The 27,011-nt window shown below is 53.6% G+C and overlaps 12 protein-coding genes across 12 annotated transcripts; 8 read left to right on the forward strand and 4 right to left on the reverse strand.

The window, feature by feature from the left end:
* Positions 1 to 1,360: 1,360 nt before the first annotated feature.
* Positions 1,361 to 1,989, reverse strand: NIP7 (ribosome biosynthesis protein nip7; the record flags this gene model as incomplete). Its single annotated transcript, XM_023601090.2, has 2 exons — positions 1,361 to 1,486; positions 1,549 to 1,989. The coding sequence occupies 2 exons, from the start codon at positions 1,987 to 1,989 to the stop codon at positions 1,361 to 1,363; spliced, it is 567 nt and encodes a 188-aa protein (XP_023453446.1).
* Positions 1,990 to 2,181: 192 nt separating this feature from the next.
* On the forward strand, positions 2,182 to 4,200 carry RHO25_009559 (uncharacterized protein; the record flags this gene model as incomplete). The annotated part of the gene is made up of 1 exon (XM_023601091.2): positions 2,182 to 4,200. One exon carries the CDS (start codon positions 2,182 to 2,184, stop codon positions 4,198 to 4,200), a length of 2,019 nt encoding a protein of 672 aa, XP_023453445.1.
* A 423-nt stretch (positions 4,201 to 4,623) lies between these two features.
* RHO25_009560 (uncharacterized protein) lies at positions 4,624 to 7,426 on the reverse strand (the record flags this gene model as incomplete). Its single annotated transcript, XM_023601092.2, has 2 exons — positions 4,624 to 7,187; positions 7,237 to 7,426. 2 exons carry the CDS (start codon positions 7,424 to 7,426, stop codon positions 4,624 to 4,626), a joined length of 2,754 nt encoding a protein of 917 aa, XP_023454145.1.
* Positions 7,427 to 8,402: 976 nt separating this feature from the next.
* On the forward strand, positions 8,403 to 11,732 carry RHO25_009561 (uncharacterized protein; the record flags this gene model as incomplete). Its single annotated transcript, XM_023601093.2, has 3 exons — positions 8,403 to 9,914; positions 10,013 to 10,190; positions 10,273 to 11,732. 3 exons carry the CDS (start codon positions 8,403 to 8,405, stop codon positions 11,730 to 11,732), a joined length of 3,150 nt encoding a protein of 1,049 aa, XP_023454146.1.
* Positions 11,733 to 12,539: 807 nt separating this feature from the next.
* RHO25_009562 (uncharacterized protein) lies at positions 12,540 to 13,490 on the forward strand (the record flags this gene model as incomplete). Its single annotated transcript, XM_023601095.2, has 1 exon — positions 12,540 to 13,490. One exon carries the CDS (start codon positions 12,540 to 12,542, stop codon positions 13,488 to 13,490), a length of 951 nt encoding a protein of 316 aa, XP_023454143.2.
* Positions 13,491 to 14,497: 1,007 nt separating this feature from the next.
* RHO25_009563 (uncharacterized protein) lies at positions 14,498 to 15,513 on the reverse strand (the record flags this gene model as incomplete). The annotated part of the gene is made up of 2 exons (XM_023601096.2): positions 14,498 to 15,337; positions 15,436 to 15,513. The coding sequence occupies 2 exons, from the start codon at positions 15,511 to 15,513 to the stop codon at positions 14,498 to 14,500; spliced, it is 918 nt and encodes a 305-aa protein (XP_023454144.1).
* A 602-nt stretch (positions 15,514 to 16,115) lies between these two features.
* On the forward strand, positions 16,116 to 18,251 carry RHO25_009564 (uncharacterized protein; the record flags this gene model as incomplete). Its single annotated transcript, XM_023601097.2, has 1 exon — positions 16,116 to 18,251. The coding sequence occupies one exon, from the start codon at positions 16,116 to 16,118 to the stop codon at positions 18,249 to 18,251; it is 2,136 nt and encodes a 711-aa protein (XP_023454141.1).
* Positions 18,252 to 18,904: 653 nt separating this feature from the next.
* RHO25_009565 (uncharacterized protein) lies at positions 18,905 to 19,313 on the forward strand (the record flags this gene model as incomplete). Its single annotated transcript, XM_023601098.2, has 3 exons — positions 18,905 to 18,968; positions 19,021 to 19,179; positions 19,237 to 19,313. The coding sequence occupies 3 exons, from the start codon at positions 18,905 to 18,907 to the stop codon at positions 19,311 to 19,313; spliced, it is 300 nt and encodes a 99-aa protein (XP_023454142.1).
* A 678-nt stretch (positions 19,314 to 19,991) lies between these two features.
* RHO25_009566 (uncharacterized protein) lies at positions 19,992 to 20,303 on the forward strand (the record flags this gene model as incomplete). Its single annotated transcript, XM_065603194.1, has 1 exon — positions 19,992 to 20,303. The coding sequence occupies one exon, from the start codon at positions 19,992 to 19,994 to the stop codon at positions 20,301 to 20,303; it is 312 nt and encodes a 103-aa protein (XP_065459266.1).
* A 263-nt stretch (positions 20,304 to 20,566) lies between these two features.
* Positions 20,567 to 20,966, forward strand: RHO25_009567 (uncharacterized protein; the record flags this gene model as incomplete). Its single annotated transcript, XM_065603195.1, has 2 exons — positions 20,567 to 20,792; positions 20,902 to 20,966. The coding sequence occupies 2 exons, from the start codon at positions 20,567 to 20,569 to the stop codon at positions 20,964 to 20,966; spliced, it is 291 nt and encodes a 96-aa protein (XP_065459267.1).
* Positions 20,967 to 21,184: 218 nt separating this feature from the next.
* Positions 21,185 to 22,336, reverse strand: RHO25_009568 (uncharacterized protein; the record flags this gene model as incomplete). Its single annotated transcript, XM_023601099.2, has 3 exons — positions 21,185 to 21,941; positions 22,004 to 22,173; positions 22,235 to 22,336. 3 exons carry the CDS (start codon positions 22,334 to 22,336, stop codon positions 21,185 to 21,187), a joined length of 1,029 nt encoding a protein of 342 aa, XP_023454139.1.
* Positions 22,337 to 22,853: 517 nt separating this feature from the next.
* Positions 22,854 to 26,110, forward strand: RHO25_009569 (uncharacterized protein; the record flags this gene model as incomplete). The annotated part of the gene is made up of 4 exons (XM_023601100.2): positions 22,854 to 23,049; positions 23,101 to 23,412; positions 23,995 to 25,877; positions 25,937 to 26,110. 4 exons carry the CDS (start codon positions 22,854 to 22,856, stop codon positions 26,108 to 26,110), a joined length of 2,565 nt encoding a protein of 854 aa, XP_023454140.1.
* Positions 26,111 to 27,011: the final 901 nt, after the last annotated feature.

Here is a 27,011-nt window from a genome sequence, read left to right on the forward strand (position 1 = left end):
GATCAAAGCAGCAGAAACCGTTCGATGCAAAACACTGCACACGCTGTGCTGGCCTGGCCTGCGCGCCTGCCTTGCTTGGGTGGTCCACGATTCTCTCGTTATGCAAGAAGTGTGCCAGAGACAAGCAAACTACTCTAAAGTCCGGTTTCCCGCGCTTCCGCCAGATCCGAATGGCGGTCGAGCGTTGCTGCAAGGCTGGCGGTCGGTGCGTGAAGAGAGCCGGGCGTTGATCCAACACTCCTCTGATTGGACGTTAACTTATCGAAAAAACGGTGACGTTCGCTGCAAGGTGTACTGGTGCATAGTGATCCACTTCTGATGACTGCATCTGGTCGTTGTGCTCACACCGTAGTATGTTGGTCGTTTGATGCGATTAGACTTTGCGCAGAAGTATAACGGGCCTCGGACGGGACGCGATAGCTTCGTGCGATGAGCGCGACTCTGGTGACAGTGCAATTTTTGACGCAAGGCGTTGTAGTCGCGCTTCCCGCAACGACCGATGGGATCGTAAGATGTTGATTGCATTCCTTTGCATACACACAAGCATTTTCGGTTCGGATTTACGCGCAGCGGCATCGCGTGAGCTATTATGTCAGCACTGTAAATCCACTCGTACTATTGCAGGCCCCTCCAGATCTTCCGCGGAGCGTGCATCGATGGCTCGATGATTGCGCGACATTCGTGGAAAGCATTGCGCTTGCGACGATCAGCGATGCCGGACTGTGTTCTAAAAGTTGTGTGGACTACTTCATGCAAACCTTCTCCTGAGAAGACACTCTTGCTCCATCTACGAGCCATGTAGCAACTGCTCGGCCGAAGCTCGTCTAATGGAGTCTAGCCTCTTGTGAAGAGATTTAGTAATCATGATAGCCAAGACCATAGTTCTCATACATAGCAGTCCATGGGGATCTCAGAGGTCGTGATACACTTTGCCATGGCTCACGATTTCGCGGTCGAATGATAGCCTGATGCAATATCGCAATCGTCAGACCGATCATGGGAAACACGAACATGTGGTCCTTTCCTCGTAATTAGAGCCTTGGTTCGTAGGCGACCGGCGTGCTTTGTGCACACGCATGCCCACCCGGGCTTGGTATCAGCCGGAATCCGTAGCCAATACCACTTATTCAATCGGATCGTTTTCCTCCCGCCACCACGCAGACCGGCGTGTTAGACTTCCCAGCCCCATTCTTCACCCACAATACATTGTCGCATTCGCTCTGTTTGTGCCCCATGCGCTGCAATTGAGGCGAGTATCGTTCGCTTCACGTCTCCGATGGTGTCGACCCCACGAGAATCCTGAGAAGGGCTTCGGCGCGACGAGATTGGAATGGCTCGACAGTCAGGTTTGTGTGGTAGCTCATGTGGTAAAGAGCGTTTCTTCCTCTCGCAAATATTCTCCAGCATCTGCTTGTCTGAACAGTACTATCCCGGTGGGATCCAGCTTCCTCGCCTCTGCAGTACTCCTGGCAGTTACTCCAAAGCCCTGCACAAAGTCAGTGATGCCAATCCGCAGCCGCGAAGCTTTGACGCATTTTTTACACTCACCAACGGCGTATCATTCATGCTCAATACAACCGCACCTGCGTGTTCCGGCGCATCTTCACTCCATCGCCCAACATGAGCTTTTACGACATGCCCTCCGTACAGGAATGGCATCTCTCCGTTCTGCTTCACCCATACCTTATATCTTGCGTGCGGTGCGATCACGTCCAAAGCTGTGATGTGCAGTCTGAATTTTCCTGTCTTGGTGAACTTGCCCAAGCATGTACCCAGACTCAGAAGAGAGTCGCGAGCGACAGAGGTAGCGAGATTTGCGATCGATTCGCGTACGTAGTAGACTCGGTCTTTTTGCACTCGGAAAACGTAGCGGTCGGTGGTTTTCCCATTTGTGACGGTGTCGGTGATGAGGTTGTTGAGCGACTTGCCAGTATAGTTGGCGAGCTTCTCGAAGAGCGTCTTCGTTTCGGTGTCTGTAAGAGGTCGCATGATGGCGAAGGGAGGTTGCGGTTTCTGTATAGTATGGAGTAGGAGTGCGAACCATGCGGAGCTCCTTCTCAAGAAGTTTTAGATAAGGTTTGTGATAAGGCTTAGCGTGGCAGCCTCGGGACGAGGGTCTTAGAAGTTTTCGGGCTGGCCTTGATGGAGCTCCGTCTGGAACACACACCTGAACCTGGAATAATGGCTGAGCGGGCGACAAAGAGGAGGAGACTGAGCCCGGAAGGCGACCGCAACGAGACTCCGGGCTTCGCCAATTACGACCTCGAACAGGACTATGCAGAGCGGCTTGCGAAGAGGAAGCAGAAGGACAAGAAGCGCGACAAGCTGCTGGTCAAGACGCAGGATGGGCGAGTAGTGGAAAATCCTCGCGTGGAAGAACAGCAAGAGGACGTGAGCGACGATGATAGCTTCATGGCCAGCGATGATGGGGACAGCGGAGTTGTTGCTGATGTACAGCCCGCAAAGGCCCCAAAGAAGCCTGCATTACCAGTCAAAGAACAGATTCGTCTGGCCAAGGAGGAGCTCGCAAAAACTGCTCAAGCTATCAGCGAAGACCCAGAAGAACATATTGGGCAATTGGGCGCATTGGCAGAGCTCGCACAGTCGGACAACATCAAGATCAAGAAGCTGGCCCTGGCAACACAATTGGCCGTTTTCAAGGACATTATTCCTGGTTACAGAATTAGACCAATGTCAGAAAAGGATCTCATGGGCAAGCTCTCCAAAGATGTGAAGAAGCTGCGGTCGTTCGAGCAAGGGCTGCTCAGTGGTTATAAGAACTACATCTCCACATTACAACATTTGGCGACTGGCAAGACGAGCAAGACTGTCAGCCAACAAGATGCGCAGGGTCTCGCGACAGTGGCCATATCTTGCGCTTGCACTCTTCTTACCAGCGTGCCACATTTCAACAACCGCGGTGATCTCATCGGAATCCTGGTGAAGAAGCTTGCTGGTCGAAATGTCACTTCGGATTTTGTCAAATGTCGAGAGGCAATAGAACAGCTGTTCCGCGACGATGAGGAAGGGCATGCATCGCTGGACGTGGTATCACAACTGACCACGATGATGAAGAAACGGGATTATTCAATACACGAGACCGTCCTTAGCACTTTTCTGCACCTACGCCTGCTGAACGAGTTCTCGCAAAAAGGGGCGCCGAACAGGATTGACAAGCGTGAAGACGAAGGCCCCAAACCAAAATTTAAGAAAGAGTTTAGAACGAAACGAGAACGGAAGATCATGAAGGAGAGGAAACAGGTTGAGAAAGAGATGAAGGAAGCAGACGCGACAGTTTCCTATGAAGAAAAGGACAAGAACCAAGCTGAGACGCTCAAGCTGGTCTTTATCGCATACTTCCGCATCCTGAAAGAGAGGATTCAACACCTGATGGGCGTCGTCCTCGAAGGTCTCGCCAAGTACGCCCATCTCATCAACCAGGACTTCTTCGGAGACGTGCTCGAAGCTCTCAAGGACCTAATCAATGACGCCGAAGCCGCACTTCAACCATCCGAGGACGACGCAGCCGAAGACGAAGACGACATTGATGACACGGAAAGACGAAATGCCACGCGCGAGAGCCTCCTCTGCATCATCACCGCTTTCGCCCTCCTCCAAGGCCAAATTGATGTCGTCAAATCCGCCAATTCCCTGTCTCTCGACCTCTCATTTTTCATCCGACAACTGTACCGCACTCTCATTCCACTATCCATGGACCTCGACATCGAACTCTCGGCCAAAAAGGCCCACTTGAGCGACCCCAACGGACTCCACGTGCCCACGACCTCCTCAACCGACACCAAAATCAACGTATCTACAACAGCCGTTCTCCTCCTGCGTTCACTTCAAAGTGTCCTCGTCCCACCCATCAACACAAAAAATGTCCCACCGGTGCGCGTGGCAGCTTTCGTGAAGCAACTTGAGATGCTGTCCTTGCATCTACCCCAGAAGAGCGCGATAGCAGTCCAAGAGCTCCTAAAAAGTGTGTCCAAAACACATGGCAAGAAAATTGCTGCGCTGTGGTATACCGAGGAGAGGAAAGGCGACGGAGTCTTTGATGCTTTGGGTCAGGAAGTGGAAAGCAGTAATCCCTTTGCGAGCACGGTGTGGGAAGGAGAACTGCTACGGCATCATTTTGATCCCAAGGTGAGAGAGGCTGTGAAGGTGATTGAGACGAATGTGAAAGAGGCGCGATCATAGTTGGATAGATACGAATAGTAGGCTATCTGTGCCGATTTTCGCAGGCTGTGCTGCATTACTGTTTGGACGGAGTTGTTGCGACCATTCCTCGTGTCGGTAACAGCATGCTTGAATGGAAACCTCTGAGACCTTCGCGGTATGGGAAATGCTACAATGTACCTTCTAGGAAGTACCTGCAGCTACTCGTTCAATTGAACTTGATACTCAGTATATGCCGTGCTCCGATGCCGTGCCGAGAGTCTCCGCGGCCATCTGTCTCCTCATCATGAGGAACTGCGTGTCTTCACAGTATCTAGGAGACCGTAAGTCCTACCGAAAATCATGCGAGAAGGGTGCTCTAAATTCTAGGGCCTGGGCGCCAACGTCTCTGAGTGACTTTCGCGCCTCGTTGCCACTCGTGTCGAATGTAAACCACTGCTTTGCTCAGTTCGTTTCCCGACTCCAATCACCGATCCACTCAAGGTCTTTGTCTCCGTTGGCAAAGTCCCAGCCCACGATGACCTTGTTCTGACTACAAGCAATGATCCGGCGAGCATCGAATTGCAGCTTGAAGACGCGATTCGATTCGGAACGATGCCCATGCGCGTGCCCATGGTGGTGATGATGATGGCCGTGATGGTGGTGATGCTGGGGCGCCGCAGCTTGTGCCGGCGCTTGCTGTGCTGCGCCATCGACAGTCGCGGGTCCTGCAGGGCCTGCTGTACCATTATGTGCCGGACCCGGTACATTGGCTCCCACGTGCGTCTGTTGTGTATTCGGTGGCGCAACATTCGTGGTGGGGGCACCCTGCGCAACCTCCGCGTGGGACGTGACAGTGGGGGCTTGGGAGGCGCCCGCATGCCCTTGAGCACTCTGTTGACTAGCCACGATCTGAAGCTGCTGATTCAAGTTGGCTTGCGCAGCGGCAACAGCAGTCATTTGCGACTGCGGTAACACGGAGGCATTTGTGACTGCCGGATCACTAAGCGCGGCATTCGCCAGCGCGAGGTTGTTATGCGCTTGCTGCAGGATCATATGGGCTTGATGAGCAGCATTGGCAGCTTGCGCTGGCTGAATGCCTTGCGCAGCAGGATTGGCCATGTTGAGAGGTGCGCCATTGACAGTCACTCCAACGTTGACTCTGACGCGATTGTTGCCGCTGCCGATCGTCATAGATCCTTGGTGCAGGCGAACGTTTGGCCTCCACTTGCCAGCTTTGTTGGGATCGCGCTTCCAAATGATGATAGTCTCGTCGTAGGATCCAGAAACAATCTTGGACCACCTGCTGCCTCCTCCGCCAGGTGGAATTTTGGTGCCATAGCTTAGCATATCTGACGGGCGACTCGAGCCAGCATTGCGCTGTCTACGAACGCGCGACGGTTCGACTGGTTGTTTGCCTTCGTCCAGAGCTTTCAAGAACTTGCGGTCTGCCTCCTTTGCCTCCTTCGCAAGCTCTTCATTGGTGACGGTGTCCATATCTCCAAAGCGCGCTTGAACGGTGCGTACGAGATTATTGTGGCCGTCGAGGCAGGCAACCTCTGCTGTCGTGTCATAATCGAATATGCGGACGGAGTTGTCAGAGGACCCACTGACGATCCGGCGACCATCGAATTGGACACACGCAATGCCCTTAGTATGTCCTGTATATGACTTGCGATGGCTGGGCCCTTCTTTCATGGAGTGTATGTCCCACGACTTGATGGTGCGGTCTCCGGATGCGGACACAATGATATTATCATTGATCTGGACTGCATTGACTGCAGCCTGGTGGCCGTAAAGGGTATCCAGAAGAGTAAAAGGGGGTAAAGATGCAGGCCCGTCTGCAAATAGTGGTAGCACACGAGCAGGGATGATGGGGTCGGTGTTGGTGATTTCATGTCGGTTCCAAATCTTGATGGTCTTATCCTTGGAGCAAGTGATGAGGTACCGATCGTCAAAACGCAAGTTTAAGACGCTCTCGGTATGAGGCGCCGTCATCTTGCGCAAGATCTCGCCAGTAGAGAAGCGCCAGACAATGACATAATTGTCGCTACCTCCGCTGACGATGATGTCGTGCTTTTCATCCGTTCGGGCGTCGAACTGCAAGCAGAGCACGCTAGCTTCGTGACCCTTGAGTTCTGGAATGCGCAATCGTTGGGTGTTCAGGTTCCAACAGCGAATGGTCTTGTCCCGAGAGCCGGAGACCAGGTCGTTGCCCGCATGCTGGATGGTGTAAACACATTCTCTGTGGCCCTCATACTCGTGATCAGGATGAGGTAGACGGAAAGTCGTGTACTTTCCCGCGTCCCAATTGCTCTCCAGTCTGCGGCGCTGCTTGTAGAGCCAAGGCCAACTGACCTTGGCCGGATTTTTGGTGCTGCCTTTCGTGAATACCGACGGACTGACCACGAGCTCATGGGCATCGTCAGGAGCGCTCCCATCCGATGTCTTATGCTCGATGCGACTGTCAATCGACGTCGCATCTGTAGAGCTAGACGCCTGAGAATGGGCTGATTCTGCCGATTCGACTTCACCAGTAGCTTCCACGCCTTCCATATTAGTATCTGCATCGGAACCAGTCACTTCAGCGGTCTTGCTGCCGGATGCCTCTCCGTGTTGCGCCCGCTGTGTTTCATCTTCACTGAAAGCCTCGTTCCGAGCCCTCTTCCGACTGCCATGACGCTCAAGTAAAGAGCCTGGTCGAGTGGTATGCAGTTTGTGCTGCGCGTGCTCCACTCCTCTTCTCCGTGCCAGCTGCTCTGGTTCATCCAACTTCGATCGTTCCAAGACCCAGCCCTCACGTTCAAAGCTGTGGCGCCATAGTTCCTCGTCCTGTGTTCGCTTTCGCCACGGACGGGACACGGTCGATGCTGTGAGGAGGTCGCGCGGGGAGAGGTGTGAGAATATTTCCAAAATCAATTCATTAGGAAGATAGTGCACAGGGTCAAAGTAGACAAGAGAGCCGATTGTCTTGTGCAACACAAGCAGGTCGGCGGTTGACAGACTGGCAGCAAGTGTCTGAATGAGGCCTGACAGAAGTCAGTCAGCGCATCGCCGTTGACGCAACGAATGACGTACCAAATTTCTGGGATGAAGACAACGTTAAGGCCAGTGTGCTGATGTGCTCGAGATGCGCGTTGCTGCCGATGGCGAGACCGTTGGACTCATCCATGAAATCGCTGCCGTGCTGACTGTGGGTGTCTTCCGAGAAGCCCTCGTCGAGCTGTATGGGCGAGCGACCCATGTTGTAGTGGTTTGTGTGGTCCATGGTGCAAACCTGCGGCGAAGTGGTGTTTATCAGTGCGCGCGGGGTGCAAGAGTGAAGGTGAGGTCGGCGCCGGCGGGGACAGCTAGCTGCTCAGTCGCAGAGCGCGGCGCGGCGCGACGCGATGCCGACAGCGGTGGTGAATGGAGGTGGCGGCGGCGACGGTGGTGTGCGCATGGACTGTCAGGCAGAGGCAGAGCACGAGGCAACGTGACGCAGGTCGAGCTGGGTTGCGCCTTCCACAGGCCGTCGGTCGGGTCGGGTGTCGCGCGCACGGGCGGCGGACGGCACGGGCGCAGTGCGACGAGTTCGAGTTCGGTCGGCAGCACTCTCGCGCAGCAACAGTGTCATGGGCAGGCCGGCACGCGAGCAGCACTCGACGACAAGCGCAGGAGAGGCGCGGGTGAAGTGTGCGGTGCGGTGCTGCTGAAACCGCCCTGCGCTCGTGGTGAAACACAGGCCGCCGCGCGCGTGATTGGCCGCTCTGCTGCGCCTGGAACAAGCAGAAGCAGACGCAGTGGCAGCTTTGTTCTCGTCGTCGTCCTCCACGCCACTTCTTGTCTGCGCTCCCCTCGCTCGCCCAACATCACGCCTTGCCTTGCATTGCCTTGCCTGCGAACGCTTGCCCCCTCCTGCGACCCGGTCGAAAGTCTCGCGCACGGCACAGCACCAGCACCAGCTTCGCGGCGCGCATCCGCACCAGGATCTCCTAGAGGCAGGCCGGTTGGGCAGGTAGACAGCAACCTTGGCGCTCTGGCACTAGCAGCAGCCTGTGTGTTGCTGCCCCTAATTCATTGATTCATCTCTCCCCTGGTCCCGCCCGCTATCGCTACCTGCTACCAGTACGTGCTGCTGGCTGCCACTGCTGCTGCTCCCACTTGCACCGCACGCACTCGCCACCCGCCTGTGCAGCACCACCTCTCCGTCGCCCGCAGCCGGCTCCGCTGCTATGCTGTCCGCCGCGTAGAGCGACAGCGACATGGAAATCGCGTCGCATGCCCACTTCCGAGCCCTTACTGCCCCGTTCTCGACCCCAGGAGCCGCCCCCGACCACGCGAAACAGCAACACCACCCCAACATGAGCGCCGACGCTGCGCAAAGCCAACTGCTGCAGTCGCAGGCGCATACCGGATCCAATTACAGCATCCAGTCGCAGCTCACCAACCGCAGCAGCGGTGCGACCCAGGACACCGCGCACTCGACCCTCTTCACGCCCCCGCCTATGCCAACCAATGCCTCCAACCTCTCCACCGCCAGCATGTCGACCCCGAACGGCAGCTCAGATGTCGTGCGGACGGACAATATCATGAACTCGGTCGCCGATGCTAGCAGCTCGCTGTTCCAAATATGTGTCGCGCTCCGCCGACGTCTCTTGGGTGTGCCTGGCTTCAGTGAGTCCCTGGCCGAGGAGGAGGAAGAGGCCGACGACGACACTGACCCTGTGACGCTGCTATGGAGGACATTCCGCCGAGGCTATCCCCTCATGCTGCTGTACAACGAGCTACGACCGCAGCAGCCGCTGGCCATGCCGCAGGGTGTCAAGGAAGAGAAGAAGGCAAAGGCAGCCACTTTCAAATTCATTCAGGCCTGCATGAATGATCTGGGAATGCATAGCGAAGAGCTCTTCATCATCACCGACTTGTACGGCGACGACACAACCGGATTCGTCAAAGTAGCCCGGGTGGTGAATCGAGTACTCGATGTACTGGTCCAGCGTGGTCTCGTTGAGGATGTCCGGCCCACGGCATCGGACTTCGAAGAAGCTGAGAAAGGCATGAAACGCACGCAACGGCAACACATCATTGCGGAATTGGTCAGTTCCGAAAGGACCTACGTTCAGCATCTTGAATTGCTACAAGCGTTCAAGCACTTGGTGGAAGAAAAAGGTGTGATTCCCGGCGACGCTGTCCACGACATCTTCCTCAACCTGAACTCCCTGTTGGACTTTCAACGACGCTTCTTGATTCGCGTCGAACAGACAAACTATTTGCCAGAAGAGGAACAGAACTGGGGCAAGCTATTCTTGCTTTACTGCGAGGCTTTTAAAGTTTACGAGCCTTACATTGCGAATCAACGCAAGTGTGAGAAAACCGTCATTGCTGAATTCGGCAAGTTAAGAGAAGCCGGCGGCAGTATCGAAATGCGCCAAATGGTTGAGTCGCCAACAGCACTTCATTCATTCTTAATGAAGCCTTTCCAGAGATTGACCAAATACCCACTTCTTTTGGAACAGCTGCACAAGAAGGGCGATTTAGATGAAGAGCGAAAGCAGGACCTCATGAACGGCATGCAAGCAGCGACCTCGGTTCTCAACAGCACAAATCGAGCAGTCGACCAGGAAGAAAAGCGGGAGGCCGTCCAGGAGCTCAAGCACAGAGTCGAGGATTGGAAGGGGCACCGCGTCGAAGGTTTTGGTGAACTGTTGCTCTATGGAACTTTTACCGTCTTGAAAAGTGAGAACCTTGCTAATGGCAAGGATGGCGAACGACAGGTGAGTCGTCTTTGCACATTGTTCGCTGGACTGCATGAGCAGATCCGAAGAACAGAAGCACCACTGCATGGTATTGTGTTCGAGCTAACGCCTACCAGTATCACGTCTACCTATTCGAAACTATTCTGCTGTGCTGCAAGAACATTGATCCTAGCAAACCCAAGAACAAACTTTCGAATAAGCCAATGGTTGACAACAAGGGCAAGCCAAAGCTCCAGCTCAAGGGCCGAATCTTTATGCAAAATGTGACAGATCTCGTGTCTCTGGCCAAACCAGGTATGCAGTCGTCCACGGCCCTGATGGTGAAGAGTGATGACCGGGTATGTTCAAGAATTGGCTAATTTGCTCTGAATTGCAGGCTCATACACATGTCAGATTTTCTGGAAAGGTGACCCCAGCATCGAAAATTTCATTATAAGGTTCACCACCGAGGAAACCTTGCGAAAGTGGGCACAACAGATCGAGGTCCAGCGCCGACGGTACCGAGAGCGAGCATCGACTACCCGCAACAGCGATAGTAGTACTCGCGGCGGCACAAGCGCCACCGAATTTACCTTCATGCAGAATCAAGCGCTCGAAAATCCGTACAAGGAGGCCATCGATGAGGACGACGACGAAGACGATGCCGAGACCGCCGTGGGTAGTGGGCATTGGTCAGGGTCGGGAGGTTATCCAAGTGGTCTCTCTCAAAGTCGGAACGGGAGCTCAAGTTCCCTGCGGTCAAGAAGCACGACCGGGGAGAGTTCTGTCTCCAATCTGTCAGGCTCAACGGCACGAGTACCACCGCCGCGTCTGCCGTCTGGGACTATGCAAGGACCGCTGTCTTTACGCACAAGAGAACTTCAACAAGCAGCACAGTCCCCGGGCGGCCAGGCTGGTATGGACAGCTACTTCTCGCCTACAGACTCCCCGATGTCCTCAATGTCTGCCCGCACGAGCACAAGCTCAGGTATGTATTCATTCCCGAGGCAAAACATGCCTGCCAATGGGTATTACGAGGAGGGACATGGCGCCACGCGCTTCACGGCGCCTGCAATGGGTCGCCAGCCACCAAATGGCTATGGACCTGCGGCACGTGTCCCATCGACCGGCCGGCCAGGACCGGCTGGTATGCACAGCTCGATGCAAATGCCCGGTCCCAGAAATCGATCCGCTAGCAGTCCCGATATCCACAACGGCCAACGCATGCAACCGAGGGGCGCAGGCCACCCGCCTCTGCCCGAGATGCCTGCTCCGTATTCGAATCCGAACCGAAGCCAAAACAACTCACCAGCATACCCCGAGGGCATCCCAGAGCGAGGTTCACCTCAAATGCTACGGGAGCGACAGTCATCCAATGCCGATCAGACGTCGCCAGTAGAATACAATTATCCACCTCGGCCCGGCATGATGCAGCACGCCAGCGCAAGAGCGATGGCTCCCGGAAGCACCAGACCTCCGATGGGAGGTCCCGGTCCTGCCGGGTTCGTGCCACCCACACCAGTTGATGAGGAGGGCTCGAAACCAACTCCAGCTCAGCTGAAAGTGCGGGTCATCTGTCCCGCAGCAGGGCAGACCCTGACATTGGTCGTATCGACCAACATCAGCTATCAGACCCTGAAGGATCGCATCGATGCGAAGCTTCAGCGATCAACCAACCTGAGCCTAGGCGATCGTGGTCCCAAGGAGAACCATGTGAAGCTCAAGTACCTTGACGAGGAAGATCTCGTGAGTATGCAGAGCGACGAAGATGTACAGACCGCCTTCGAAACATGGAAGGAGCAACGCGGCGAAGGTATTGGAGGGCTGGGCGAGGTTGAGCTCTACTGCCAGAGATGAGCCTACAGTCAGCAATCATTGGGCATCATTCGATGCCAGGTGATGCTATCAAGAAAATTCCACGGGACCCATGCGGTTGCGACTGGTTACGACGGAGGTCTGCGGCGAAAGCACTTCGGCTCATCTGCCACCAAAATCGACTGCGCGACGGCTCTCATCATATGCAAGCCCGGCAGAGAAGCCTCGGCTCCAGGCCATAACACCACGCATGCTTAGCATATAGCTACATTTGGGTCCCATAACTAATGCCCTTCGCTGGGATGGCAAGGTCAGAAGCCTCTTGCGAGTCGCTTTGTGCGACTCGATGCAGGTGGGACTTAAAGTCACACTCATGCCCGGCAGACATACTATGTATTACGCTGCTGCTCGAGGATCCGGATCCTCAGCGTCGACACAACAGTGGCTAGACACGGGCAGCCTCGTGTCCAGGAGAGAGTACATTGCTAGTCCCCATGAAGGCTTTTGCGAAGGCTACGATGTCATGATTGTTGTGTCTGTGGAGGGCGAATGAGTTCGTGAAGCAAGAAGATGCGGATACTTGGGAAGAGATCAGCGAGATGAGGATGTTTGATTCTTGTGCGAGTGGAGAATGGCCCTCTGGCCTGTGAAATGTAGCTTTTGTAGCTGAAGAGAAGAAAAGGAGTTGATAAGAACGACACGTGCAGTCGCTCCCGTTCACCATTGCGGCAGCGGCATGTTTCCGCCCGAGCTTCTACCCTACAGCTCAACTTCCAATTGCAACTTATTAGTCGACCTCGATCAGCTCACACACCACCAACTCCCATTGCCGTCATGGCGTCCAACAATATGGCCCGTCGCCTGCTGGCTCTTCCACCGCCTCTCCGAACAATCGCCCTCCAGCGCTCCCTCGCCGTCTCCGCCACGCACTTCGCAAACATCACTCCAATGCGCTCATACGCCACATACAACACTAATGCCTCTGCCGCACCCTCCTCATCTTCGCAAAGCTCCGTCAACGCGACCGAGGTCTCCCACTTCAACACCCTCGCCTCGTCATGGTGGGATCCACACGGCTCTTCGCGACTCCTACATCTCATGAACCCATTGCGACACCAATTCATACGAAAATGCCTCTCCCGCGACCTCGATTATCCGGAGATACAGAGTGGGCAAAAGAAATTGAAGTTCCTTGATATCGGCTGCGGAGGTGGGATTTTCGCTGAGAGTGCTGCGCGATCAGCAATGGCGAAGAGTGTCCTTGCCATCGATCCTACGCCTGAATGTATTCGAGTCGCGAAGGGGCATGCCAGACAGGATCCTTTGCTCATGGAACCAGGACGATTGACGTATAAGAATATCGCGATTGAGGAGCTTCCGTTTCCGGAGAAGGAAGAGGAGGGCTTTGATGTCATAAGTGTGTTTGAAGTGATCGAGCATATTCAAAAACCGGCGCCGTTTTTGGAGAATGTATTGAGGCATTTGAAGCCTGGAGGATGGCTTGTGGGGAGTACGATTGCGAGAACGGGGACGAGTTGGTTTACGACTAAGTTTGTTGCTGAGGAGGTTTTGAGGATGGTGCCGAGGGGGACGCATGAGTGGAGTCAGTATATCAATCCTGGGGAGATGAGGGAGTGGGCCAGAGGGAGGCAGGAGTCGGATGTGTTGGTGGGTGGTGATGGGTGGCAGCAGATGGGTGTGGTGTATGTGCCGGGTTTGGGGTGGAAAGTGGTGGATGGGAGTGAGGATTGGGGGAACTATTTCTTTGGAGTGAGGAAGGCTGGGAAGGCGGAGGTGTAGATTGCTTCTGCTGGAAGACCGGTCTTCAACACATCAAGGAAGCTTGGTCTCGGATCGAGACCTTTGGCATCACGGGAGAGCTACACTCATGCTCTGCGATCAATGAGCAGGTCATATCATAACGACGCCCAGCCAAAATCTTCTGAACCTCACATCACGCCAACCTCGGACCCAGATCGAAGCTGGCTCTACGTGCGAACCCCATTCTATCGGGACCCATACTGGACTCGGGAAACAATGCCACCCTACCTCCGCATTGACGCCGCGATCCTGGTCGGGCTGCTCAGGGCTTGGAAACATGCGTCAAATGGATTTTGGTGGGGCATCATGTGCCTTTACTTGGTCTTGGAGGTACTGGATCTGATCAATGCCCGCCTGTTTGGCAGACCGATATGGGAGGGCTGTGAGATGTGCCGCACCGTCATCAAGGTGTTGCAGTCGGCTTACACTTGGATGTTCGTCAAATGTGTGGAAGTCTGGCTGTGGTGGAAGCAGCGACAGGAACGAAGTCGATGAGAGTTATGTGCCTTGTCTCGTTCTCGGATTGTCTTTCGCAAGCCCGAAGCAGGTCAGAAACTGTTGAATGACAGGGCTTGAAAGGCGCATGGAGACCATTTCGTCCCCACGAGGAGACATGTTCCAGCCTGGTTGCAATGAAGAATCCCGAGCTTCTCAGTGGTAGCAGCGTTGGGCACGCATTAGGAAAGACAGGAAACCAGCACTCAACGAGTCGTGTGGTCTTACTTCTGTCCATTGCGGCTAAATACTCTAAAATTTCGCAGACACGTTAGAGTGCCAGCGCGCCAGAACAAGCCTTTAAACAGAGCACGTAATATGTCGTCCCACCCATGCCATTTTTTCCATTCCACCCTGCCTACCAAGTCATCTACAAGGCAGGGTCTAATACGGCCAATGCTATTATCCACCGAACGCCTGCCGCTAGAACGCTATCACAAACATGATCCTGTGACAAGCAGACCGTCCGCCTGTCATGCTCTCGTACATCCTCAAGCCCCGCCTTTTCCGTTCCTTCCTTTCTTCTGCTCCGGCTCCAGGCCGACCGCGGAATCTGCTTTCCTCTTGCGACCAGAATCAGACTGAGCTTTCTCCAACAGTGTTGCTGCTGCTTCGCCCTTGCCTTCACCGGACAGCATGTCGTTGAAGGATTCCAGGAAAGAAGCCTTCTCGTCCCCAGTGATACCAGCTTCTGCTAGCCTCTGTGCCAAAATCGCTTTCAATGTATCCGGATCAATGTCAATCCCGCCTCCTTCTGTACCTTCTTCCTCGTCGCTTTCCCATTCTTCTTCTTCCTCTTCCTCTTGCATTTCAGCTGCGTCTGTCGGGGCTTCTTCGGCCTCTTCAGCTTCTTCTTCGCCATTTTCATCAGGCGCCTCCTCATATGCCGCCTTCGCCATGGCAGCGGGCATTCGCTTGTTCTTTACCACTCCGTCGGCATCTTTAAATCTTTCTCGCCAATCGGGCAATAACGCGAACGTTTTCGCGCCCTTTACTGTGGGAGCTGTACGACTCTGAGCATCTTGCCGCGCAGATCTGCTGCGAAAAATTACAGGCTGGGCCTCGCGGGCAATCGGTGCAAGTTTTTGTCTCTTGCTGGAGGGTGTCGATTCGTTATTCCGCTTGCGCTTAGCGCCTGTTCGGGTGGCTTTCGCGACCTTGCCCGGACGGACATGTGCAGCTCTGGGATCCGCGGCGTCCCAGTATGGATCTTCGCCATATTCGAGGTCTTCTTGGTAGCCATAAAAGTCGAATTCGTAGCTCTCCATCGCGATCTCAGCTGAAGTGCCCATGTATCCAGGATCGGGGATTGCGTTCTCTGCTAACTCGTCCTGCCATTGTCTCAGCTTTCATTCGATAGTGTCATAGGACTGCTACCGAGAGGAGGGCACAAGCGGCAAGTTGCAGTCGGAGGGGAGCGGATACATACTGCCAAGTCGTACTCGTCTTCGACATATATCCAATCGTTGTCCATGTCCAGGTAGTCGCCATCGTCGAAGTCGTCCATGGCTGCTCCCTCGCGCGAAAGATGTGGGAGAATGCGATGCTAAGTATGGGTAGCTGACGCAAATGCAAGCAGAGTCCAGACGCAGTGGCCCATGCGCGCAAACCAAACACGGTGACGCGGGCGGTGCGAGTGTTGGGGTCGTGAGTGCGCGGGAAGTGAGCTGGAAGTACTGGAGCTGGAGCTGTGAGGTGGACGTGCAGCCTCGAGGGCAACAGCGTCATGCAGGGCACCGCATCATTATTGGCCACGGAACATCTCACCTGCGACTGACAATGGAGGCAGAGGCGAGAGCAGAGCGTGCTGGCCGCGGTGCTACGACGTGCTGCTCGCCCAGCTGCAGCAGCGCGTGGAGATTGTCCCAGACGACCACAACCACATCGTTGTCGCCAGCCTTCCCGCACCAAATATTTAGACAAACGCGTCCCTTGCACGCGCAGGGTTTTGGCCATCCATTTGTGGAGGCCCGCAAACACAGAACCGGCCGAGGGTAGCCGACAGCTCGGCTCAAGACCACCATTGCTCTTGACTTCACGCGAGCATGTAAAAGCCTCTGTTGGCCTCGTGTGCAAAGGTCTGATCGCCTTGCACAATTTTCACACAGTATGCGCTCCATCACCAGATCACGCGCCGTCAGGCCGTCGACGACACTGCCACAGCAAGTGCGGAGATGGCAATCCACATCAACAGAGTCTCCAGAGCCATTGAAGTCGATCCTCATAGCAAATCGTGGTGAAATCGCCCTGCGCGTTGGTCGGACAGCAGCACAGTACGGCATCAGGACGACAACACTATATACAGATCCAGATCGCCACAGTCAGCACGCGTTGAGCTCTCCTTTCGCTGTCAACCTAGGCTCCACAGACCAATATCTAAATGGCTCACGAATCATCGAAGTCGCAAAAGAGAACGGCTGTCAAGCCATCCACCCAGGCTACGGCTTTCTGTCTGAAAATGCAGACTTTGCCAAAGCATGTACTGATGCCGGCATCAAGTTTATTGGGCCACCTCATAAAGCCATCGAAGCCATGGGCGACAAGTCTCGAAGCAAGGAGATCATGACCGAAGCTGGCGTTCCCTGTATTCCCGGATACCATGGCACAAATCAGGATCCTAAATTTTTGGAGGCAGAGGCAGACAAGATGGGCTACCCGGTTCTGATCAAGGCTGTGAAGGGTGGCGGTGGAAAGGGCATGCGCATCGTGATGAAACAGGACGAATTCCAACAACAGCTTGATTCTGCCAAGAGTGAAGCCAGGTCAAGTTTCGGAGATGATGTGATGCTCGTCGAGAAATACATTACAACACCGCGACACATCGAAGTGCAGGTCTTCGCGGATAGACACGGTAACTGTGTTGCGCTGGGTGAGCGTGATTGCAGTATTCAACGACGACACCAGAAAGTTTTGGAAGAATCCCCAGCGCCCAACCTGGCCGAAGACATTAGGCAGGATCTGTGGGAGAAGGCAAGACAAGCGGCATTGGCGGTCGGCTACGAAGGTGCTGGCACAGTTGAATTCATCTTTGACAACGACAGTGGCGAATTCTTCTTCATGGAAATGAACACGAGACTCCAGGTGGAACATCCTGTATCTGAGATGGTTTCCGGACAAGATCTTGTGCGATGGCAAATTCTCGTTGCTGAGGGCGACAAGCTCCCATTGACTCAGGAAGAAGTTCACGAAAGAATCAAGGCAGGCGGGCATGCGATCGAGGCCCGTATCTATGCCGAAGACCCGAGCATGAACTTCATACCTTCGACTGGTAAACTGCTGCACCTACGAACACCGCCGATTACCGAATCCGTCCGAATAGATGCCGGCTTTGTGGAGGGTGATGAAGTGTCGAGTCACTACGATCCTATGATCTCTAAGCTCATCGTACATGGTTCGGACAGAAAGGCTGCGCTCCAAAAGATGGTGGCTGCACTCGAAGAGTACGAAGTTGCAGGTCCTATCACCAATATTGACTTCGTCAAGAAGTGCTGTCAAAGTCCCGACTTCATCGCCGGAGAGGTTGAGACCGGCTACATCCCCAAGCACGCTGATGAGTTGTTTGCCAAGCGACAAATACCACATGAAGTCTATGCTCAGGCAGCTATCGGTCTATACGAAGCTGAACAATCACATCGCGGGACACCCACCGCCCCTGTACAACCTTTGCAAAGCATCGGCTTTGGCTTCGCACCGCAACCACGGGAATTCAAGCTTGTGGAAACATCGTCAGACCCACAAGTTACCAACGAGCCCGTTGCTGTAAAGGTTCTCAAGACATCCCCAGAGACGTACAATGTCACAGTCAACAACGACTCGTACACTACCACATCACGATACACTCCATATTCCGCAACAGGTGGTTCACTATCATCATTCTACCCTCACACCCGTCTCTCAACAACGATCATCCGAGACCCCGAAACCAACCAGCTCACCCTCTTCCAACAAGGTTCCCAATACCGCCTTCACCTGGCTATCCCTGCATTCCTACAAGCTGCTCTTGGTATGAAATCAACAGAAAACTCTGTACTCGCACCAATGCCATGCAAAGTACTCAGAGTCGAAGTCAAAGAGGGCCAGGAAGTCAAGAAGAACCAAGCCTTGGTCATTATTGAAAGTATGAAGATGGAGACTGTGATCAGGAGTCCGCAGGACGGAAAAGTGAGCAAGGTCGTGCATAAGGCTGGCGATATGTGTAAAGCTGGCACAGCACTTGTCGAATTCGAAGACGCTGGGGAGCAATGAGACGATTGCAAAATCAAAAAAGTGGTTATGAAATGTATGTTATAGTATCAACGATTACAGTGAGAATGATCTTACATGTACTTGTGAGGTAGGCGCGTTCAGCGGTCAGACAGAACGATTTTATGCCAAGAATGATGTTCGACACGATTCATGCATCAAGGTGTCAATCTGACGCACTACCTCTGCCGCCGGAGCATAATCGTCTCTCGATAGATCACAAAAGTGCAAAGTAAATCGCGACAGAACGGCATGGTGCCTTCTTCCACGCTCGATACAACAACCGTCCAAGAAGTCTATTGCGAAATGTTTACGTTGTAGCATGGTTGCGGATACGACACTTGCACCTGAACGACCAGCCGCATACGGGGAAACGAATCATCACATCCGGTCGACTCGAACCCTCTTGTTGCACGGTTGTGGCACTCTTGTTCAAGGGTATTCAGATCGAATCCTAAAGCAATTTCATGGGGTCAGCGCGTCATTGAAGATGTGCTTGGAGACGTTGTTGACGACGGTTTGCATCACCGAGCTGACATTGATGAAAGGGACATTGGGTGTTAGACCATTATATAGCATCTCCCTACGATCCAGATCATTCACACAGAATCTCACTCCATTTCATCACTCTCCAAACATCAATCACAACCACAATCATGTCTACCGTCGAAGATAAGAGCAACATTGCCTCAGGGCACAAGGCCAACCTCAGCAACCCTAGTATGAAGACACACCCCCCCAAATTGATTCGAATACTATTGACACTTGATAGACACCTCTGAGGAATCCAAAGAGAACAGCAGGAAAGAGCTTGAGCGTCTTGGCGGAGAAGATGCTTTCTACGGCAAGCAGGGAGATGATGCCCCAGGCGCTGGTCTCGGCGGCGACCAGCAGATTCTAGGAGGCCACAAAGCGACCTTGAGCAATCCCAGTACGTTCGAATGTGATGCATAATGTTTTATTGATCTTCCATGCTAACGTTGCACAGATACTTCTGAGGAGGCCAAGGAGCACAGTCGCAAGATTCTTGATGACGCTGGCGAGCAGTATGAGCCTAGGTCTTAGATACCTTAGCATTACGACGAATATGAAGATTATCCATGAATTGGATGTCCTTTCCGTGTTGATGGTATGTTGATGAGGTCGATGCCAGTCCATTGCTGATCACGTTTCTTCGTTTCACAGACCTGATCGCGCAGGGTCCAGTGACACCAGCGAGGCGCGTTGATCGTTCGCGTAGTGTGATGTAACCAATGTCTCGATCAACACAAATGTCGTCTCCTTTCCTCCTGCCCTGTTGGTTTTTGCTGTTCGAATCTTGACATTCTTGACACCTTTGACCCATTGAACAATTCCTCATTCTCAGCCACAAGTATCCACTGCCAAGATGGTCTTATCAGAACGCAACCCAAACGTGGACGCAGCATTAGCTCGCGCCGATAATGCAGCAACAGAGCTGATCAAGTCCAACGATGAGAACGCTCACCAAAAGGAGTCCCCCAAATCATCGAAGTCAGCAAAATCGTCCAAATCCTCCTCTTCACCTCAATCCCAACCCAAGAGCAAAAAAGCCCAACCCAAAGGCCCCACAGCCGCAGACCTCTCCACCATCCACCTCCCGGGAGAAGAAGACGAAACAGTCCCCATCTACCTCACGGCCGCCGACGTCCGCAAACAAATCAAACAATACCTCTCGCACACCAAAATCGCCAAAACAGCTTTCGCGCGCGAACTCACGAACTCATGCCCGAAACCAAAATCGAAGTCCGTCAAATGGATCGTTTCCTCAAAGCTACAGGCCCCAAAGGTGCAGGACATAATCCTGTGTTTTATGCGGGTTATGTATTCTTCGAGAAGAAGCGAATCCGAGACGGGAAGAATATGACGAAGAAGAGGGAGGAGATGGAGAAGATTTGGAAGAAGAGTGGTGGGGTTCCGAGGAATTCGCCGGGGTATGTTTTCTGTGTGAAGGGCGATAAGCCGTGGATTGACACGTATGGACGGGAGGGGATTTGGAGTCAGAAGACTGGGAATAGTGTGGTGAAGCAATATTGAATGCGCGGCTTGGATGATTGATGTGCTTTCATGCTATGATGTTTATGAGTTAATGATGTTGGTAATCGTGTACTATTAGGATTGTTTCTTGTTGGCACTGTATCGCATTCTTCATGATTTGAGACTTGCCTCAATGTGCTGTGAACAAAGTAACTGGAACTGTACAAAACTGCGGCCAGTAACGATGGACATGCACTCCATTGGGACGCATCTTCCTGCGACTTACCATCCGCAACGCAGCAGCAGCGCTTACTCACAGAAACATGTTTCCATTACCAGGTTATGGTGGCTTGAGCCCGATCCCCGCCTATGTGCCTACTCGCATGGGTCAAGGTCGCGCAGAAGACCTAATGGACTTCCGCATGCATAAGGCACTCGAGTCGCAGTACGGAGTGAATTACGCCAGCGATCCCATGGCGACAGTGGCCTGGCATGGTGGATGGGGCCAAGCAGGTCCGGCTGTAGCTGATAACTGGCGAAATCAGTGGAGTAAGTACAAACTTCCATATTGAATTGAAGCACTTGGTTCTGTTTCCTATCATGGCTGGACATTGAGCGCTGTCTTGATCAACATGCTTACTCTTTCGATCTCTTTTAGTGGGAATGCAGAATCCAACGAGCAGGGCCGGTATGAGAGGCATGTATCCGGGAGGCTATTTCTAAGGCGCAGAGTAAGTACGTGTGTAGCGTTGACAGGCAAGCAGTGGCACGTTGATAGCGTAGTGTGTTAGTGCGAGTGCAATAAGAAACTTCTCCAGTGACTGTGCAACTTCAATCGTTATTTGGGTATTCTGAACTATACATCGTTATCAGCAGTATCTCATAGCTTGCATGCGTTTTAGGCGATGCTTTTTCGCGGGCCTCGGCAACATATGTCTCCACTACCTACGCTTCTTGGATTTGGTAGTTTTGCCAGTCCAAGCATTCACAAAATCGATCTTCTCCTCGATGCCCAGGCCCAAAGTTTTGACGCGACCAAGCCGAGCGAGCTGGTCCACAATAACATCAAGCACCTTTTGTTCCGATTCTGTTGGCTCTCCATGCGCTGCAGAGGTTTCTGCTGCTTTCAAGCTGTCGAAGAAATTAGTGTCATAGCCACTTTGCTGGCGCGGCCGTGCTTCCCTGCTGCCATTCTCGTCTCGCTGTACTTGGGCGATGGTAAGGGGTAATCCCACGCGCACACGTATGCAGTGAGTCTGCCGAGAGCTGAGTTTCCACAGGAATCGTAAGGCTTCGGTCCAGCCTGGAATCGGCGTTACTATGTCCGACGGGGTGTACTTGAGCGACACTGGAAAGATGCTGGTAGCCCGGCCGGCGGACAGGAGCGAAGGAGTCGGGCGTAATATGCCTCGCCCGTTGCTGGTCGTGCCCTCCGGGAAAACAACGAAAGTCCTGCTAGGATTCTCCGCCATGAGTCGGGACAGCTCGACGCTGCCATCCGAAGATGGGTTCAGAACAAAGCATGATAGCACAGCAGAGACGAGGGAGACTGCCTTGACTTTGGTCGTTCCCGGAAAGCTTTGTACAAAAATCGGGTCGAAGATGGCAGCCAAGTAGACGATATCGATGGGTGATGTGTACGAAGCCGCGATGATCGAGCCGGGAGTCGGAAGCTTGGCTAGAGTTTTCCCCAAGGAGCTGAGTACATGTCAGCTACCAGGCCCACGTGGCGTGACGTTGGTGCCATGATAGAAGCTCACCCTCGATGTACTCCATCAACTCGGATGTCGACGAACCAGATTCCTGGAACTCCGATAATGCACCATAAATTGGCTTTGCGTAGGATACTCCCAGCCGGCGCCCATTGGACAATCAGTAGCCAGACAGCCCAAGCAAATATGAAGAACGGCAGCCTCAAGAAGAACAGAAACTAAAGTGCAGAAACTTAGTGTTCTCTCGTTCTCGTAGGAGGACAGTTGGTGCTGACAAACCACATGATACGGCGCAATCAGCGGGTTGCTGGATGGAGGTGCAACCGGAAAGAATGGTGCTATGCCACTGCCTTTGTCTCGATATTGACCATACTTCTCCATGTTGCTGGGCCTTGAATTCGGGTGGTCGTGTGTTGCGCGATCGTAGCAGTGTTCGACCAGGCAGTCGGGCGATCAAGATGTCAGGCGCGTGAGGTCGAACATTGAGGAAGGAAAGAAGGCTAAATAAAGTGCCGAAGTGGTGATGGGGCTGGCTCTTCACATGCGGCGCATGCACTTGGTTCAGCGCCCTAGCGAAGTCCAGATGCCAATGATGCCGCCGTCTGACGGGAAAGCGAGAACGGGGCGATAGACGTCTCTTTCATGTGACGATTTTGACGAACGCCTGAATTCCTCTGTGACGCACTTGCGGGAGCAGCCGCTCGGAACCCTGATTCGCGCCTCAGGCAGACTGGCAGACTTTCCGAAACTCTGCCGCGACGACCCATGTTGTGTTTTGGTCCACAGCTTCCCATAACGACCCGTGCGGCGACATTCGAATCTAATGCAACTTACTTACACAGTTGCCTGACGTACCAGGCGGTCCATCGACCGCGCGTCCCACCCGTTCAATGCGAAGATGGAGGCGCTCGAAAACACCAGACCCTCGGGATTGAAGCCTCCCAGCAAACTACCCGCCTTCGCTGGCACACGCGCCCTTCAAGAAACGACACTGAGCGAGCAAAATGCGCGTACGGCGGATGGAGCCAGTGGGATTGGCAGTTCGATGCGACCGCCTAGTACCATCGTCCCGAGCAAGCACAAAGTCAGCAACTGTACGTGACGCGACAGGAGGAGATATGTACAATCCGGCTGACTTCAAGCAGTGCCCGAGCCGCCCATGAAGCGTAAGACGCTCGCTGAGCGTGCTGGCGAGCCCGCGAACACTCTGCGCAACAAGCCTAGCATATCGAGTGGCTTCGGAACGCGACCAACAACGAGCGGCGCTAATTCTTATCGCGCCCCTGCGAGCATTCCATCGGCAACGGGCAGTCTTCGAGGATTGCGTCCGCCTAGTCGGCAGGCCAATGGCTTCGGACCCGGAACACGCACGAACAGCAATTACAGCGTCACCAAAACACCCGCACCACAATACGACGAAGACGACGATGGAGATGGGACACTTTCCTCACGCAAAGGTACTCCCGTGCTTTCCTTCAGTTCAAATGCGCTACATGTCCAAAAGACTCGCACGAAGAGCAATCTACACGTCCAACAACATGAACCGCAGTTCCAGTCTGCGATGGCCAAGTCTCAACACTCTGGCGCATACTTTCCGAGCATTGGCGATGACAGCAGCGACGGCAGCTCCGTGGCCACGTCACGCAATAGCTCGGCTTCTTCAGTCTCAGCACCACCACAGCAAATACCAATTACCAAAGGAGGGCCTGTTGGTGCCAGTAAACCCTCTCGCGAAGTATCACTCAGCACAGCTTTCAATACCCTTTCCCTTACCCCCAAACCCCGTTCTTCACTGCGGCATCGCCCTTCGCTTGAGCGTATCAAGGAAGAGCTATCGCCGTCGAAGATCCCCAAATTCGCCTGCGTTACAAACACTACCCTTCGTCACACGCAGTCTGCTCAGCACCTGCGCTCCCCGTCCCCCAACAAACACAGCATATCGGCAGCTGGCCTTCAAACACCGCTTACGGTGACAAAGACCAAGCGCAGAGAACAAATGCCTATTTTCTTGACGAAAGAAAAGCTGACCCCTGTTAAAGGAGGCTGGGATACCGTCGACCGACTCGATCATATGGAAAGGATGTTCCAGAAGCTCAAAGGTGAAATGGACAGCGCGAATGGCGCGAAAGACTCGATCGAAACGTCTTTGGAGATCTTCAAGACTCGATGCGCCGAGCTTGAGAAAGAGAAGAATGAGTTGAAATCAGATCTCAGAATCACTTCGACCGATCTCGAACGAACGCGAAACGAACTTCACACGACCTCGACCGATCTGCGACAAGTGCGACGAGACCACGAGCGTGAAATGCTGGACGTGGAGAGGAAGCATGAACGCGAGCTTGCAGATCTGCGACTCAAGCAAGAAAAGCAGGAAATTCAATTCGAGCGAGAAAGAGAAAGGTCAGCCGACAAATTCAGGAGGGAGATGGAAGAAGCGCGCAGAACGTGGGAACGGCAACAGAGTGATAAAGAGGCGGATCTCACGTCGCAGAGTTGGGAGGAGATGGCGCAGCTCAGAGCAGATCACGAGAAGGAGAAAGCAGCACTGCAGAAAGAACTGGACGAGCTTCGTCAGGCAGGAGAGAGTAGAGCGACCGAGTCCGCGTCAGAGGTCCAGCAGCTGCGCGATTCTTCTGCAGACATGCAAAAACAGCTTGAGGCTAGTAAAGCCACCGAGATCACTTTGAGGAGCCGGATATCTGCTTTCGAGACCAGGATTGCGGCACTGGAGCAGGAGAGGAATACTTTGGTCGAAAAGGCGAAGTTCTTAGAGGGCAGCCAGGAAGCGCAAAGTCTTGAGTTCACCAGCATGCACGGTAAATTGGAAGAAGCCATTGCGCAGAAGAACGAAGCTGTCGAGACGCTCCGAAAGGAGGAGGTTCTGCGGCGTAAATTAAACAACACAATCCTGGAGCTGCGGGGCAACATTCGTGTGTTCGTCCGGACGAGGCCCTTGCTGAACGGAGAAGACGATCCAGCCAAGGTCGAATACCTCGATCAAGACTCATTGGAAGGCTGCAAAGAAATGGTTGTGCACGCACCCGCAACACAGTCCGCTATGGGGACGGCACGAAACGAAAAGCAGCTCTATGTATTTGATCGAATTTTCACCCCTGGAACCCCGAACGAAGATGTCTTCGCTGAATGCCAAGACCTGATACAGTCTGTCGTCGATGGGTATAATGTCAGCATCCTCTCCTATGGTCAGACAGGCAGCGGCAAGACGTACGGTATGACCGGACCTAGAGGCATCATACCGAGCGCTATCACAATGCTTCTCTCCGAGATGCAACGGCTGAAGACGAAAGGCTGGGAATATGCAGTGGAAGCCAACTTCGTTGAAGTGTACAACGAGACTTTGAACGATCTGCTTGGCGATGCGAAGTCTTGGGATGAAGGCGATGGCGTTGCCACTGCCTCGCGTGGCAAGACGAAAGAAAAGCATGAGATCCATCATGATCCCGCCACTGGGAAGACGTCCGTTTCCAACTTGACGACGATAGGCCTATGGCCGCCGCCTCCCAACGACGGCAATTGGCCTCCCGCTGCACCTGTGGATGGCGAAGAAGTCGACTCCTCCACCAATTCGTACACTGAGAAGGCCGTCGAGAACCTTCTCAATACTGCATCGAGCAATAGACGGGTTGCCGCCACCAAAGCCAATGAGCGCAGTTCTCGAAGCCACAGCGTGTTTATTCTGACGCTCAAGGGTTCCTGCGCAGCGACTGGCGAAAGTAGTGAAGGAGTGCTCAACCTCGTAGACTTGGCAGGAAGTGAGCGCTTGAAGCAATCTGGTGCTGAAGGCAGCCGCCGAAAAGAGACACAAGCAATCAACAAATCTCTGTCGTCGCTCGGGGACGTCATCGCGGCTCTCGGCAGCAAGACGAGCAGTGAGGCCCATATTCCGTACAGAAACAGCAAGGTGAGTGCAAGTCCCCGGTTGCGTGAGATGTACATGTGTCCAAGCTAACTCGTGTACAGCTAACTTATCTTCTCCAATCTTCTCTCGGCGGCAGCACAGCAGGCAAATCCTCGCGAACGCTCATGCTGCTGCATCTCAGTCCATTGCAGGCTCATTGGCAAGAGAGTAAGAGCAGTCTGAAATTTGCCGAGAAAGTACATACAACGCATATTGGAACAGCCAAGAAGCGATAAGTTGCGGATTGGGCTTCGCTGGCGGGATGGACTTTTGTCGACACTGCATATTATGACGAGAACAAGACTTTGTGATACCATTGACGAAATTGCGTTGTGAGCAAGAGCTAGCAGTATAGCGTTGTGCCCGATTATACATCTAAAGAGCGATCCAACCTCCGTTCGATCCGGAAGCTGCCACCATGGCATCACTTTCGCTAATGTGTCTTCAACGTAAACGTGTTCCAAGTACAAGACCGCTCGAAGGGTCTTACGTTTGGCTCGAACGCTGCGAGTAAGTCTGTCCATCAGTGACGCATTTCGTCGAGTTTGTGGGTCAAACGAATCCACGTTGTTTTACGCGCTGTAGCAACTATCGTTGATGAAGGCGTGTCTCAAGAGTCAACCAAACGAGAAGAAATGACGACCAAAGTCAAAGATTGCAACACCAGGTATGGTACAGGCGCTTGCTGAATTGTTTACGAAGTTCAAAATAGATAGCGCCGTTTGCATAGTATCAGGATATGAAGTGTGAATGCACATGAAGTGGGACAACTTCTGTTGCACAGGCGGCTGTTTCATGAGGGCCAGAATTGGAGCAGGCGGCTACTCCTGACACGCGAGGCTGAACGCGAACACTCCACCACGGCGACTCGCCTGGACCCTTTGCACAAAGACGGCACAAGCTACAAACATAGCAAGACGACACAATGAGTAGCGTACTGGCCGGAGATGCGCAATGCTCTACGCGAAATCTCATCACTGTCACATTGCCACGCAACCAAAGTACACCGCTCCTCGAAGGGCCACGAAGGCGTGAAGCTTTGCACTTCCGCTGAGGATATGCTGGGTGGATGATCGACTTTCCCAAGCCAGGTCCAGCAGAGACGATCATGCACAAACTCCAGCCCGCCGCGCGAGG

This window comes from Cercospora beticola, chromosome 6 (genome assembly GCF_033473495.1).
Source record: "Cercospora beticola chromosome 6, complete sequence".
Lineage (NCBI taxonomy): Eukaryota > Fungi > Ascomycota > Dothideomycetes > Mycosphaerellales > Mycosphaerellaceae > Cercospora > Cercospora beticola.